Source organism: Buceros rhinoceros, unplaced genomic scaffold (genome assembly GCF_000710305.1).
Source record: "Buceros rhinoceros silvestris isolate BGI_N320 unplaced genomic scaffold, ASM71030v1 scaffold10878, whole genome shotgun sequence".
Classification (NCBI taxonomy): Eukaryota; Metazoa; Chordata; class Aves; order Bucerotiformes; family Bucerotidae; genus Buceros; species Buceros rhinoceros.
In genome coordinates this window covers 1-16301 of record NW_010426328.1, presented here as the reverse complement: position 1 = coordinate 16301, position 16301 = coordinate 1, and the positions used below count along the sequence as shown (strand labels likewise).

Genomic DNA, 16301 nt, shown 5'->3' with positions numbered 1-16301 from the left:
TCTGTACTGGTGAAAGCTGATCTGGAACACAGTGTTTTATTGCAGCTACTGTATTGGGTTTTTCTCCACCCTTTATTTCATATGTGGTATTTACTGAATTATGGATCAGAAGTAAGTTATTTCAAAAAATAACAGAAGTGGCCCCAGCCTTCCATGTGTGAACAGGGTGCGGTACTTTTAACTAGCTCTCCTTCGCCCAGGAATCCAAACCAGCACCACGCTCCGGTAACACTCCGCTCTCTCACTAGGAGATGCACAGTCCCTGTGCAGGGGAGGGAAGGTTGGTATCCTTCCCTGCAGGAGGGCCAGGACCCTTCCTCCAAAAGAAAAGCTTCCACACGCTTGTGTTGCACTCTCTACTAAAACCATTTCTATTTTATGTGTCAGACTTACCTTTTTTCTTCCACTATTTCAGATGTGCTTTAATATGAACAACTCCCAAGTAAGGTCATTTTAAAGTGGGGCAAAAAGTTTTCCTCCTCTATTTTAAACTGCAGTGTACAACCCTAACTGCTTGCTCACTTGTGCGGTTCCTCTGCAGTACTTGTGTCACAAGAGACAACAGATACATTTTCTGGAAAATAGTTTATTGAGTGCTTGGGGAATTAAAAACTACAAGGTTTTGCTTGCAGTTGGTTGCAGGAAGCAAGAAAAAATTAAACATAAATTAGTTACCTGATTTGCCACTTAATAGTGCTTCTGAAACCCTCATTTTAATCAGTCATTGCCTACCCTGACCTTTACATTAATATCTGGCCCTGAAATTTATATAGCAGAATATTCATAGATTAAAAAGTGCCTTTCTATGGCAGTAGAGTAATAATTATGAAAGCTGATGGAGACTTTCAGTCTTTTTAACTCTTTGCTTCTAGGCCTCAACTACACTCACGCCATTCTTCTGACTTAGGTGGCTTTATTCCATACTCCAGGAATAAGAATTAAGTAGTTCAGTCGGTGTAAAATAAGCCCCACTTGTCCAGAAGCTTTAGTTGACTTAGATCAAATAAGAAAAAAAAAAAAAGCCAGACACTGATTACTGCAGTTACTCAAAACTACATTTGTTGTGTAGAATTTCCATTCCAAGTGTTGTTTTCATCTTCTCCATCGTCTTGAGTCCTCAGTCTATATATTTTGCCTTCTTTTTTGAAGTCTTCCCCCCGCTTTTCCACGACTCGTTTCCTGACGACCGCTTGCCTAGGGTACAAAGGAGAGTGACGTTGGAGTTTCCTGCTAATAATTACTCAAGAGAAGCAAATGCAATAAACACAATTCACGCGTCCTTCCTTCCGTTGCCCCAATAAGAGTTTTCTTCAGCAGCGTCTCTCCTCAGGCAGCAGTGCCCCTGGGGAAATGTGCCATTTAGCAGTCAGACAAACTGACAGAATCTTGTACCCCCGGGAAAGCCCCTGTCCTTGAAGCAATACGTGGCTGCTCCACATGAAAGGGCCTGGTAAAGGGGAGATCTCGTGCTCTAGGCAGTACAAAAACCTTAACCGTCAAAATCAGACTGCAGTTGCTCGAGTTTCTTGGGCAACCCTGCCTTAACAGTGTGACATTAATTTTCACAACGTTTATCTTCTGAACAATCCCAGCTCAAGGGAAGCCCGCGCTGGCAGCTGCGGCTGAATTCCCTATGCATCAGTGACCACAAGACAACGCTTTCTGCGCGCTGTAACTGGAAATGGGAACAAACAACGAGGAGCTTGATTAATCACACACGTGAAAAACAAACCCTAGTCAGAGCTGCGTGCAGTTTACCAGCCACCAGGTTATGACTTTTAACCAGAGAGGGCAGAAGGGTGGTGGCCAGACACCACATGGAGAGGGCAGCAGTGAAGAGACAGATGCGGCTCAGTTCCCCTCTACAGGGTGTAAGCAATTCCCACAGGCAGACTGAGAAACAGCTGCCTAGAGCAGTTCTGATCACCTGCTCTGCTCTGTGCTGCTTGATGCCGAAGGACTCGCGTGGTCTTGCTGAGGAGCTGATCTCACAGTAGACTGTGAGGGGGGTGGACTCGTAAACAGGAAGTTGCTAATAAATCTCCAAACCGCTAAGAGGGGGTAAAGTATTGTGCCCAAGAACTTCCACAGATCACTGCCCGATGCCTGGACGACAGAAGTAGCAGGTCTTCCAGCCTGGACATGAACACATAAAGCAAACTGGTCAGATAGTGAGGTCACGCACTTGTAGACAGAGTACCTCATCCGTAAATTAGAAGTAGCTCAGCAGACACAACAGAATTCCTTTAGTTACATGTTAGACAAATATCTAAGCTACCATTTATCTGCTTCAGAAGAATTCCTCCTCCAAATCAGTCCTGACAAAAATTAATTTTCCAATCTGTCTTAGACACAGAAAAGACCAAAATTCAAGCCAAATATTGTCATGGCTGACTAACAGCAAATACACGGCTACAGTACTGCTGTCTGCAAGATGCTGAAAAGCAAACCAACCAGAGCCCGACACCTACCGGCAGCAACACTACTGAAGCACTGGGTGCTAACTCTAGTTCCAGTAACGTCTTTCCATAATCGTCTTTGGTAAACTCCCTTCTGGGGAACATTGTCGCCAGTGAGAAATTGCCGTAAGCATTACCAACCATCTGTAAAGTTACAAAGAGAACATCTTACTCGTAACTCTTCGCTTTCAAACAAACGTAGATTTGCCGGTTGCGTATCCCCTGCCGCACTGACAACAGAGTTCTGTGCTAAACGACCCACCATCTTCCGAGAGAAACGAAGGGTTTTTCATACCCGCCGCTCTCTTACTAACGATACCCCACAGTCCTACAACAGCAGTTGGTGGCGCTGGAGAAGGCTGCTGCGAAAAACCCCGTTCAGACAAAAAGGAAAGCAATTTCACCACGATCAACAACTAGTTGATGCTACACCAAGCTGTAATCAGCACGTAGCTGAGAAAATGAAACACCGGTTTACCTGTGCAGCAAACTGCCTTGCTTCTTCCAGCCGTGCTTCAGATGGGAACTGGTTAGTAAAGGAAGAGCCATCTGGGAGGCGGAACTGAATCCTGGCTATTGCACTGCAGGACAGGTATGGAGGTCAGTCAGCGCGTGAACACTTCCCAAAAAATGGGCTTTAGCTTGGTAATATTGAAATGTGGAAGAGAGGGACCATCGTCCTGCTTACGGCAGCGCAGATGGGTTGTAGGTTTGCACGCCCAGTTGATAACCACCTGCTTATATCTCACAGTGCATCTCCTCTGGATTTAGCAAAGTCCATCACCATTCAAACAAGAGATTTACATTATTCATGCAAAAAAGTGAATAAGCGAACGAAATACAGACCGTATTTCTTTTGTGTAGTCTGTATTATTTTTGTTCTTTTTTCAGGGGGTTGTACAAGGGCATAGACACTGAAGCTGGCTTTGCAAGTAACCTCTGTATCCAACTAGCTACAGCCCATCGTGACTGTGCAAGTGTCAACACAGGCTCTTAACTCCCATGCTTGCCCTCTGTTTACCAGGCTCACGGTGGCTCCGTAACTCCACATAAGGCATCTACAGGTTAGGATAGTTCTTGAAACAGTAGCGTTGGGCAACGCAGGAGTCAGCTCTGACACGGACAACTGATGAGCCCGATCGAGCCTTGCTGAATCCAAGCCAGTTGTGCACCCAGCCGGGTCAGGCCCATGCTCCCCAGCCCAGTTCTGACACTATCTAGTGATTCTGTCTAGCCATTATCTACCACGTTCTCACCTTCTCTAGTTCCCCACCTAGCACCGTTACACATGGTATTTAAATCAAAGATCAGGCAGAAAAAGCTCTTCTCTAACTACAGTAACGCACAAGGGAAGGTGGTTAGTGTTTCATAATCAGGAACCTCAGAAGGATGAAGGTTATCAGAGAACTTAATACTCGCGTAAATAGCTATGGATAGATATTATAAAAGAAAGCCAATTTTTTATGTCAGTATTTAAACAGTTCAATTAAGAGATTTAACATATATCCTAGTCTATAAAAAGCTTAAGTTTCTTTATTTACTTCTCTCCCCAATTTCTCCCCAAATTCTTTCTCTGCAGCAACTCACCTTCGCTGCTTTTGAAAAGCTTCTTTTCTGGCCTCTATTTCGGCCTGTTTTGCCTGAAGAGCTGCAGCTTTTGCAGCTTCTGCTTCTTCCTTTGATTTTGCAAAGCGAGCTGCTCTCTCAGCACGATCCTGTGGAAGGATCAAACAGAAATCTTAATTTTTACCATAATTTGTAGCTTCATATTCATTAAAGCAGAGAGCTACGATCTGTACTCCGCAGCCAGCTACACAGATATTAGCAGGCCATATGGAGAAGAGACAGCAGCGCTGGGAAGAATTATTCACTGCCAAGCTGCATGATCTCATGTCAGTAGCCAAGATGACACACTTTACAATGCGTCCTTCGTGCAAACAGTTGTTCATAGATGATCTTCCCATGCAAGTTTAACACTCCAGTGAAGATCAAGGGGGGAAAAAGAAAAATCTTATGAAAGTTACACAAATACAGTTCTAAGTGTTCTAGGCCAAAACCCAGTAATGAGGAGGGGTGTCAGTTGCTGTGAACTGTTTCTATCCATATATGTACAGGCGCTTACACACACAAAAAATAATCCTCACCACCATTTTGAGATCACTGTTCTGCACGTTCCACAATTAAATACTCCCCACACTTCTGTCCCAGCACTATGCTTAACGGCAATTATTTTTGTTTAAGTGGCACTCCTCCACTGGACTCCAGCAATACAAAGCTGGTGTGTCCATTCAGATAGAAAAGATCATCGTGAAGGGGAAAAGAGAAGCTTCATTGTATACACAGGAAATGCTACATAAACCCCAAACACATAAATTGTTACAATGCAAGGCCAGAGGATTCTAAACAGGGCACTCGGTTTCAAAGCTTCGCCGAAAGAGAAAACGTGTCCTTTCAGCACACCGGTGGCCCTTGTGAGAGCACGCGCGAGGGAGCGAGCAGCAGCGAGCTGTCTTCCAGCACGAACGTTTACCATTGCAATCTGCTGTCTTATACGCTCTCTAGCAGCCTTCTCTTCTGCCTTTTCCCTGTTCCTCTCCTCTAGCATACGTTTCGTCAGCTCTTCTTCCTGCCGTCTTTTGTACTCCAACATTTCTTTACCAGTTTTTCTCCGTTCAATTTCTTTCTTTATTTCTTTCTGAATAAACAAGAGACATAAAAATTTGACTATGAAATTGCCTTGGACAAGAGTAAGACAAGACTGGGGTACTTTTGATTAGAAGGAATTAAGCGTTTATTCAAATTAGAGTATAAAAAATTACAAGCAGTTTTACATCTTTGTGTTACCTGTTCTTCTTCTTTCCTTCTCTCTTCTCGCCTTTCTTCAAGCTTTTTTGTTAGTCTAAATTTAAGAATGAAGTGAAAGGTCTTAAAATTGAGGTATCTGTTATTAACATTTTAAAAATTCAGCGAAGCATTTGCAAACACTTGCAGAACAGAACACACGAAGACGAACAAGACCTGTAACACAGTGCTAATACCCAGTGCAAACAGGAATGAGTCACTCACACGTGGGTGCACCAGCCATAAAAAGTGGAGAAGGTGATTCACCACCAAGTTCCCAACTTTTAATGGAGTTCTAACATATTCCTTCTGTCCTCTCCTGCTCAGTAAATGATGAATCCTAACGTCTTAACATTGAACCAACTTTAAGACATAAAAGAAGCAAACGCTGTTTGTGATCTGTGCTGACAAACACTAAATCGCAATCTCTTCTTCGCTATTTAAGCCATCTGGTTTCTTTTGCACATCACTTCCTAAAATAGTAAGCAAATAATATATAGCACTGACATAGACGCACATGCATCTGTCTCATCTATCCAGAAAGGTGCCTTAGAATGAAAGATTGACTTAATAAACCATAGTCGTTTACAACATCTTCGAAGTCTGGGGAAAGGGCAGGCAAGACCAAACAACATGAGAAATCAGATAATCAGAAAAATTGTTTGCACGGTAGCTGGTTTGCTTTTTAGAAATGAAAACGGTAATTACCACAGAGTTTTACCTCTGTTTTCCCCTGAAAAAACCACTGCAGATAACGCAAATATGGTATAATTTAAGATTAACACACATTTTAAAAAAGAACTTTGGTATTTATAGTAAGATATTGACGGCATTTTCTTATCAGTAGTAAGTAAAAGTGCTATTTATTGTCTAACATCTTTCGAAGAAAACTGCAATTAAATGTGAAAAGGTTTTAAAATATTTTTAGCAGTATAAATAACCCTGTTCACTAAGTACGTGTCAGTGGTTTTGGAGAGTATATTACAAATAATATCAGTCTTACAGATGCTAAAAAACCAATTCTATACACTAAATCTTGTGTTTCAAACCAAACAATTTAACGACTGAACCACATACTGAATCAGATGCTTCTGGTCACCATACTTTAAAGTACTAGAACTCATCAGACCTCACTCCTGTTCACGGATTGAAACAAGAGCAGAGCCTCAGAATAGGATTCCTCTGGCTTTTTCAATATGCCTGGACTGCAAACAGCCAGCAGACAGACAACAAGAAAAAGTCGTAGGGTGCCGTCTCTGTACACCACCAAGGTGAGCGCTTTATTACCCCAGTTTCAAGCGCTTTCAGTTCAATGTTTTATCTCATTCAAAAAATGACAGCAACAGATTGTATCAGAGGAACGTTTATAATTTTCCAGATTGCCCCCTTCTTTCAGAGTACGTGAAAAATGAGGTTAATTTAAAAGTTGTTTTTCTGTCAACGCTAGTATTGTTACAGACAGACAAATAAAAATAAGACCACATAAATGTTTGCCATAATGACAGAATGAGCACCAAAATCCTGTAATTATACCCATTTGTTAAAAAAACCACCAAAAACCCCAATCACACAAAACCGCTTCCTGAGGAACAGATACGATGCATTAGGAAGTGTGCAAAGATGACTTGCCTTTCTACTTTGAGTGCCAGATCATTCACAGGCTGAGCATCACTCGCTTGTTCATCTGAAGAATTAGTGGCTTCCTGGCTTGCTTGGCACTGAGTTGCTCCATCTTCAAGTGATTCACAAGAGCATAATGCATAAGAGAAAAATAAGAGGTGTATTACTGCTCATAAAAAATTATTACTGCTCATTGTTAGCCATAATTCCCAGCAACTTGGACATCTTAAGGAGATACCAGGTTCTGCTATTTAGACCTCCCCCATCCTTGAAAAATTTGGTTTCAGGTTACTAACTTGGATAAACTTTAATTGAATGCTAGTTCGAGAATGTGTGCACAATTTTTATTGTATTATAAACCACAGATTTCTCACTCATTAAAGCTGAGCAGAATGAGAAGTTATTCTTCCTTCTAGACTGGCAAGAAGCATTCTGGGATTCCCAAGTCACTCCTCAAGTCTACTCAATATATTGCCTTTTATGTACAATCAGATAACGACTTAAGGAAAACTATTTCAAAAGCAAATTAGCTACTATTTGTGTAAAAATACATTACCAGCAGAAGGTCTTGTTGTCTCAGACACAACAGACTCAGGAGAGCCACAAAGCTCTGCTGCTCTGGATTGCGTATTTTCTGGAGCACCGTTAGACTGGGAGGAGGGACACGGAGCAGATGACTGACTTCCACTGTCCAAAGACTGCCCTTTCACTGTGTGCATCTAAGAAAGCGGGAAAAAAACCCAGACCATGAAACTTCAAATATTTTCCCCAAGTTCAAAGGTCAAGACTAAAGAGAATCAGCCCTGTTTAAAATATAAAACTATCAGATATTGTTGAGCGATGCAATCGGACATTTCATACCTTTCCCTATTTCAGTCTTACGCTAGAAGTGATAAAACTGTCTACACTTCTGTTGTATTCCATAGCACAATTTCATAATTCCACATTACCAAAAAAAAAAAGTGTATGAACTTTAGTGAAGGAGTAATCGCCCAGTCATTCCAGTTACGGTACGTCATTCTTGAGGTACTGCTTCAATAGTGTAGGTATTAAACAGATGGTCTGAAACAACCTGTGAAACAAAAATGAATGGAGCGCCTCTGCACAGTGCTTCCCAAGCTGCTCAGTTTGTGAACTGAATTGAAGTTTGCAGATTTTGTTGTTAGAAGGATCTAGAACCAATAATTAAGAGTTCCCCAAGGCGCAGGCTGCAGGCCAGGGACATCTCGTCTTGAGCATGTGAGCACACCCAACTGAGAAGATCTGAAAGACCCAGTCGTCAGCAAGCGTTACCTGCTTAACTTTATGGATTCTGGTAACAAGCTCTTCCACAGAAACGCTGCCAGCTATTACTTCCAGAGGGATTCCATTGTCTCCTATAAAAAAACTCGATGGAACACACACTACAGGATCTGCACAGCAGCAGTTAAGGCCAACAAACCACAGAAGTTTATAAAGTAATTTAAAAGGAAAAGCAGAAGTCCTTCCTACGGAACCTTCCAGCCCAGTATTCTAACTCCACCTAGTTGCCAGTGTCAGTGCCAAGGGAGGGAGGAAAAAGATGCTAACAAAAATGCGGCAAACATGACCTGTAACTGATCAGCATGTTGTCTTTTCTTCGAAATGGTTTAAACCAAAATATGTTTCTCCAGCACACACGTATCCGACCACTCATTATGCTCTGTCTTGGACGATTTTGTTTCAGTGTCAGGCAATATCTTATACAGACAATATGAATTCTTTACAGTGTTAAGAAAATCAGGTTAAATTCCCTTTCTCAGCAGCATACAGAATTCCTGAGCTATATGCAGCAACCTGCTTAAGGTAGGCAAGATGTTTACCTGGCCTCATACCAGTCCACCACTTGTTCCTCCTCCTCTGTATCTCTGAACTCCAGCTAATTTAAAGCACTGCTTGTTCATTTTCTAATGCTGATTAGCAGTACCTGTGGGTTTTTTGGACAATTTTCTATTTGGAGATTTACACAGGATTAACATTAAAAAACCCCGACCTGTTCTTTCTCTAAGAACTGACAGCAAGTTGAATACACAGATGGTATCTTTTAACTACGTGGTTTATTGCATATGTTTGTGCCATGAGAATTATTTTGACTAATGTCACTTGTACATGTTTTTCTTAAGAACAGTATTAACTTGTGAAGAGCAATTAGCTGTAACCATAATGTAGCATTCAAACTGATCTCAAAGGATACAAATTTGAGAAAACTGCAGGCATGCTTCACTGTTCAAAAGAAAAGATTTGTTTAGGAGGAGCAATCACTTTGCAACAACTTTAAGTCTTTCATCATAAAAATAACTGTTCTACTACCACACACAAAACTATTTAAATACTTGAGAGAACACTAAAAGCAAATGTGCATTGCATCTTCTCATTAGCATTTTGCATAAGTGTTGACACGGTGACAATCCCTGATTATCAGAGCCGACTACCTAAGATTTAGGGCAACAGTGCTAAGAAGCAAATCAGGAAAAAGACATCTCGTCTATTGAGCACAAATAATATAGTAAGTCTAATAAAATGTCTATAGAATGTCTACAGAGTATTTAAAAATAAAACTATTTTTTGACACATCAATGTACTTTTTGCACATGGGCAGGAACACTTACACAAAAAAATAGTCGAGTAATTTACCCAGAAACTTCAATGGTTCTCTATTCTGTGGGTTACAGTGGAGACAAACATGTTTTCTGTGGGGCTTTACAGATTTTTATCTTTCTGAATTCATGAGAGTTTTAAAATTTGTTACATAACTTGGCAAATCAAGACCTGCCTCAAGGGTACTCGCATTTTGATTCCAGCTTTTTTTTTTACATAACTTTTGTCTCTCTCCCTGTTGCAAAAGGAAAACCTCGAGCACTCTTTTACTAGTACTGAAATACAGCCTGAAATACACATTGACTATTCTGCAGAATACAACAGTAAATTTGGAATTTTCTCAGGCTCTAGAGGCTTCAGGAGTGCTGAATTCACTTATGCTCTGGAACCCTGTATTTAGACTAGCTCCAAATCAGGGCAAGGACTTCAAAAGCCTGTTACTCTCATCATCATCAATGGAAGATTGTATAAGAGACAGAATAGGATCAAACCTTTTGGTGTCGATTTTAATAGCAACAAAACTGTCTGAGGCAGCTTCAGTCACCTTCTCATCTTCCCACCTTGCAGCCATCTCAGTAGATTGTTCATCGTCACCTGCAAGAGACAGCTCACCTGTGAAACTAAAACACACCTATCTGGTCTGATTTTAGTTTGATTCAATTGCTTGAAATCACTGAAAGACACCTGTAATTCTTTTCAAGTTAGTTTTATAATTTTTTTTTTTTTTTTAATAATCCGGAGACAGTTCAGTCCAGGTGATTTCCCTTGCTAACACACCAAAAACCTAACACACCAACAATCCTTGCCAGCCAGCAGGCGTGTAGCTTGCAGTCATTCAGCTGTGTGGTGAGCTGGTTCGAGGGAGCAAAGCCTGGCCTGGCTGCATCATCTCACTGCACAACCAAAAGGCTCCTCCTCCCTGTTAGAGAGTATGCTTACGCTTCAACATTGTACTTACATGCTCATAACGTGCAAGCAGATCCCGCAGCACAGTCAGAGGGAACAACTGCCTCTCCCTGACATCAGGCGTGGCCTGCTAACATGCTAAAACTATCCACTGCTTACCCCTCATTATAAATTTAATTACATATTGGTACACCAGCTGCTAATGTAAAACACTCTTTGGCAATACATAATTCAGCAGACAAGGTTTCAGAGTTTGACGGTGTTAAAAAACCAACCACAAACCAAAAAGCATTTATTTGCAGGATTATTTGTAGCTTTTTCTGACACGAACGGAAAGAGTAGGAAGGGAGAAAAAGGAGCGAGGAGCTCACAGGAACAAGAGTAACAGCAGAAGAGGAGCTACTTAAGGAAGGGAAACTGAAAAGGTGCTCTGGGGCCACAGATTCAGAAGTATTATTTTAATCAGAGGAAACAACATCAATCACACTTTTACTTTCCAGAGCACCACTTCAATGAGGATTTGGGTTAATAAAAACATTCCGATGAATATTAACCATCTTTCAACAAGTGAACTGGTCTGCAACAAACTGTGTTTATCTTCCATCTGTAATACTTCCTAGCAGCTTGGAATGGACTGTACTCTTGAGGAAGAATTCGAGTCACAAGTATAAGAGTATAGTAGTCCATTATTCAACGGCAACAAGAAGCCACTTGTTTGTTCCATCCCAGTTGCCATTCCATGCACTGTTTTTCACTTGTTAGAGACCAGGAGCTGTAAGTGCAGTCCCCTGGTGAAGCACTGCTGCCTTAAGGCCATCACTGTCTGGCCACAAAGCTGCTCAAAGACACGTATCAAAACCGTTCCAATTTTGGGTACAGTTTTCCAACTGTACGTATTGATTTTCCCCTCAAAGCACGAGAACAAGTATGAAAGTATTCATCTCTATTTACTATTATTTTACTTAAGCAAGTAAATATTTAGGATAATTTTCATAGGAATCTTTTCCTTTAAGTGCTTCCAACCGTGGTCAATGGATGCAGCTGTTCTGACAAGAGTGGTCTGGCCTCCTCCCCCATTTCCAAATGCTCAGAGACAGACAGCTGCTTCATCACACACTTTCTAAAGGACATGTGCTCATCCGATTAGGCTACTAAAAATATCTAAATACTTGCCTAACACTAACTTCCATACAAACAACTGCTCTGGGGAAAGAATGCTGAAAGACACAAACAGGTCAGAGACTGTTCACAGCAGAGTCTCCGGGAGATGCGACCCGCTGATAACTCACGCTTTAGAAAGCTCTGTGTTATGAAGCATGGTTTAATATCGTGACTCCCCACAGAATGGTTGCTTATTCCCACGCACCTTTTTGTTGTGATAACCCTTTCTCATTTGGGGGTTAAAGTTTATCTATAACATTTTGTAGTAGTAATTACATCCTGAAATGAAAACCGGCAGGTCACAGGAAAAGCATCAGAAAAGCCAAGAGGTTAAACGGAACGTAATTCATAAATCTGCTAAACAGTGAGCGATCACAACTGCCTCAGAACTGCTGTTCCTGAGACTCTCAGATTTCTTAGTCTTCTCAAACAAAAGCACTCCTTTATTTCACTTAGTGGAAAGACCTGTACACAATTCACAGTCACACCTGCTCATCTCTTATCTTTGGTAGGGTAAATTTAGATATCTACACAGGGAAAACATATCCATCATTTCTCAAGTGATTCAGGTAACTGGAAGAGACTTTCTTTCCGCAATGATTTATTTCCTGTTCGAGAAACTTACTCAAAACCATCACAGGTTGTCAAAAGACTTCAATTCCCCTATTCCTCAGCACACGGCCATCAGCAAAAAGTATTCTCCTTTCAGAAGAAGAGAGGTAAGCCCAGCTGACTTACTGTCCTACATTTCATAACCAGTCAGTAAGAGGAAGGATTGCCCATTCTGGAAGCGACAGAGGGCCAGGACATTAAGCTGTTCACCACCTCCTCCTCCTTTCCATCATTTCACATATTTCCCTTGATACAGCTTGGAAGTTTTTTCTCTCCCCTCTTCATTCTTCGTTTTTTTCACTGCTGAAAAGCACTTTTTTTGAGTAGCCTGTTATTTCCATCATCAGATCATGTTTAACTTTTGGAAAGAATAATCTTAAACACCTCAGTCAGAACAGAGGAGGTATCTGAGGAGGTTTCATATCCAAATGAACAATTAACTTTAGACTAGTAATTCAAATAACAAAAGGCATTTTTCAACTGCAGGCTTAGACCAGACCTGTTTCAGTATCAGCAATTCTTTTTCCCTGTGCCGCAGCAGGACCTGCTAGCAAAAGTCACTCTGATGGCACAAAGTAACCCGTTTGGTCCCCAAACTCAACTTGCTTTGTGCATACAAAAGTTTCTAACCGAACACCTCGCCTTAGTATTTAAGATCAGTTTTGGAAGGCAGACACTCTTCCCCTCACGGTCCCTGGAGAGCATGGAGCAACTCCTATCGCAGCTTCCCGTGAACTCAACAGGATCTTTAATACGCTTACACAACTGCGTCACCAGCACACGCTGGGAAGGTTTTAAAAACGGCACTAAAAAATGTTAGGATTGTAGCTGCAAACAAAAACATTAAAGAAAAACCAGCTGAACAACATGCAGTTGCAGTCACAAACACCACCTCATTGTTAAGATAAATAGCCACATTATTCCTTGCTTGACTGGAAAATATTCTAGAATCAGAAAGAATAATCCTGTTCTTGGTTTTCTAGTGCTTGTTTAGAGAAGTGCAGTGAAGAGGGAGAGAGGGACAGGCAAGTGGTAGCAGAAGCCAAACAGAGATTGGACCTACAGAACTCAGTAATTTTTGTCACTGATTTTTTTCGTTACTTTTCGTCTCCATGCACATTATTGGACAAAGTGTACAAAACGGAAACACTAAACACTTCTGAAAGCGTAGTTTCCTGCTCAGAAAGCTGCTTCCAAATGCTTGTCTCCAGTGCCTGTGGGCAAGCGCAAGGCTACCATCACCACCAACTGTGCGGTCTGAACACGGATCCATCTACCCAAACAACAAACCCCATCTCTGCGAGCAGAAAAACAGACTGTTCCTTCAGCGCTCGGCATCCCTCGAACACACCTGCTTCCACACATGGTGAGAAAACATGATCCAGGGCTTCCCGATTCCCCTTCCCAGCAGGCAGAACAGGATGGTTCGCGACCAGCCCCGTCACAGGTCAGCTGCCCCGATCCCACCGTCCCTGGTGTTGACCAGAACGCAGCAGAACTCTCCGACTCTCATTCTGGAGATGTGGCCGCCCGAAGTAACACTCTCTTTTTCAGGACTCAAAACCAAACAACAAACCTGACAGCAAACTACAATATCGAAACTTGGTTACATTCCCGCAATTATAGATTTATCTTCACTCCGTGAAACTACACATTCCTACGTCACATCCACCTAGTCAACATTAACAGCTAAAAGAAAAGGCCAGTTTTGTGTATGATTTTAGTTTCATTAAAAATACTGGAAACAAGTTACAACATGCACTTCTCAATCCCTGACACGTATCAAGCTCAAAATACTCACAGGTACTGAGTGACCATTAAAAAAAAAAAAAAACCAAAACTTTGTGTTATGCTGACCCTGGCTGGATGCCAGGTGCCCACCAAAGCTCACTCCCCTCTTTCAGCCAGGCAGGGGAGAGAAAATAAGGCTCATGGGTGGAGAGAAGGACAGGGAGATCAGTCAGCAATTACTGTCTGGGGCAAAACAGACACAACTTAGGGAAATTAACTTAAATTTATTGCCAATCAAAAGTCAGAGTAAGACCATAAGAAATAAAACCGTATCTTAAAAAAAATAACAAAACCACCTCCCCTCCACCTCTCCCTTCTTCCCAGGCTCAATTTCACTCCTGATTTTCACCACCTCCTCCCCCTGAGTGGTGCAGGGGGATGGGGAATGGGGGTTGTGGTCAGTTCATCACACGTTGTCTCTGCTGCTCCTTCCTCCTCAGGAGGAGGACTCCTCACACTCCTCCCCTGCTCCAGCACGGGTCGCTTCCATGAGTTGCAGCCCTTCAGGAGCAGAGCGCTCCAGTGTGGACAGGGTCAGAGCCTCCTTTGGGCACATCCACCCGCTCTGGCGTGGGGCTCTCCACGGGCTGCAGGTGGATCTGAGCAGGGTCTCCTCCCTCCATGGGTCCTCGGATCCTTCCAAGAGCCTGCTCCAGTACAGGCTTCCAGATGGGTCAAAGCCTCCTTTGGGCATCCACCTGCTCTGGTGTGAGGTCCTCCACGAGGTGCAGGTGTATCTGCCCAACTATGGACCTTCATGGGCTGCAGGGGGACAGCCTGCCTCGCTATGGTCTTCACCATGGGCTACAGGGGAATCTCTGCTCTGATACCTGGAATATCTCCTCCCCCCCCTTCTTCCCTGACTTTGGTGTCTGCAGGGGTGTTTCTCTCATGTTTTCACTCCTCTCTCTGGTTGTCATTGCACAGTTTTTTTTCCCCTCCTTTTTTAATATGTGTATGAGAGGTGTTGATGGTGGGCTCATCCTTGGCCAGTGGCAGGTCCATCTTGGAGCCGGCTGGCATTGGCTCTGCGGGACACAGAGGAAGCTTCTGGCATCTTCTCAAAGAAGCCACCTCTTCAGCTTGCCACATAAACCCAATACAGAGCATTTGAAACAACCAAGATTTAGCAGAGAACTTTTAACCCTGAGTAGGGAGTTGGGGTAAAGATCAGCCTTTACAGAAGTCCCAGAACACTACATCTCACAGGGGAAGATGTCAAGTGTTGCAAAATGCCTGTCAGGAAGTTTGGTTTTTTTTTTTACCACCTGGCTTTCCACTTAATTTTATGCAACAGGCTACGATCATTTCATTATTGACGATGAAGGCAGAGAGCTATGAGGTAGGCGGCTGTAGGTAAACACACTAAAGCATGTTTGTGAAAAAAAAATGTAAAATACTCTCATAATATAGCTCCCACCTGCCATCATGATTCATGGACTTTCACATGCTGCCTTAAAGCCGGCATACACTACCCCATCCCTTCCTCCAACACCAGCACAGCATCTTGTGGGCTGAGAAGACCTTGATTTCTAGCAGTGTGTTTAACATCCAGTAGAAAATGCTGTTCTCCAAGTACAAGGAGAGTCGTGTCAACAAAGGAAATTAACTGCACTTTTCTGCTCACATCCCTTTTGGGAGTGAACTTCTCTCACTGAAGCTAAACAAATCCCACAGTCCAATAATCCTCACGGGCACAGCACTAGCCACATGTTTCGCGTGAGTTTTTCACGAAGTGTCTGAAAAACTTGAAGCCACAAGCACTTAAGGCAATAGCAAAAACAAAAGAAACAACATATTCCCACACATAAAAATACAAGAAAAAAAGTTACAGAGCTTGCCTAGTATCTTCCTTTCCCAATCCACATTTTTCCAGACAGAAAGGGAAGGTACCAAACACAATGCGAGTTCCTACAGGCTTCAATCACAGGCCAGACACAGCACAGCACAGGGAACTCGAAAGAAAAAGGACACCGTACGCTAAGACAGCTACCAGCGGTAAGAACTGAACTCAGCCTTATGAAAGGGAAATGGGAAAACGGAATATCGAAACGGCTAATTTCGCTGCCCTAGAGCAGTGCGTGAGGCCACGATGTCCCCTCACAGGAACAAGGCCAGGGGGCTGGGACACCTCCACAGCCGCCACGCACCGCCGGGCCGAGGAGCGGGGACTCGTACTGACACAGCAGAAATTCCGGCTCGGCGGGAGGGGGAGGCGGGCAAGCAACAGCTGGCGAAGGCGCCGCGGAGCCTCCGGCAAGCTCCGCCCGCGGGCGAGCGAACGAGGAGCGCCGG

The 16301-nt window shown here is 42.9% G+C and overlaps 1 protein-coding gene across 1 annotated transcript; it reads right to left on the bottom strand.

The window, feature by feature from the left end:
* Window positions 1-570: 570 nt before the first annotated feature.
* UBXN4 (UBX domain protein 4) lies at window positions 571-10131 on the bottom strand. Its single transcript, XM_010141459.1, has 12 exons — window positions 10028-10131; window positions 9133-9161; window positions 8214-8332; window positions 7477-7639; window positions 6930-7032; window positions 5304-5358; window positions 4990-5154; window positions 4047-4174; window positions 2938-3040; window positions 2472-2603; window positions 1928-2136; window positions 571-1194 (listed from the first exon to the last, which is right to left on the bottom strand). Exons 1-12 carry the CDS (start codon window positions 10105-10107, stop codon window positions 1053-1055), a joined length of 1428 nt encoding a protein of 475 aa, XP_010139761.1. The 5' UTR covers window positions 10108-10131; the 3' UTR covers window positions 571-1052.
* Between the last annotated feature and the right edge of the window lie 6170 nt (window positions 10132-16301).

What these genes read in the sequence shown, in the direction of transcription:
- UBXN4 (XM_010141459.1), bottom strand. Translation starts at nt 10,107, where the DNA reads ATGGCTGCAAGGTGGGAAGATGAGAAGGTGACTGAAGCTGCCTCAGAC. An exon ending in GAATCCATAAAGTTAAGCAG is followed by an intron (nt 7,640 to 8,213) that starts GTAACGCTTGCT and finishes CCGCTTTCTTAG; the next exon opens with ATGCACACAGTGAAAGGGCA. An exon ending in GACAACAAGACCTTCTGCTG is followed by an intron (nt 7,033 to 7,476) that starts GTAATGTATTTT and finishes AATCACTTGAAG; the next exon opens with ATGGAGCAACTCAGTGCCAA.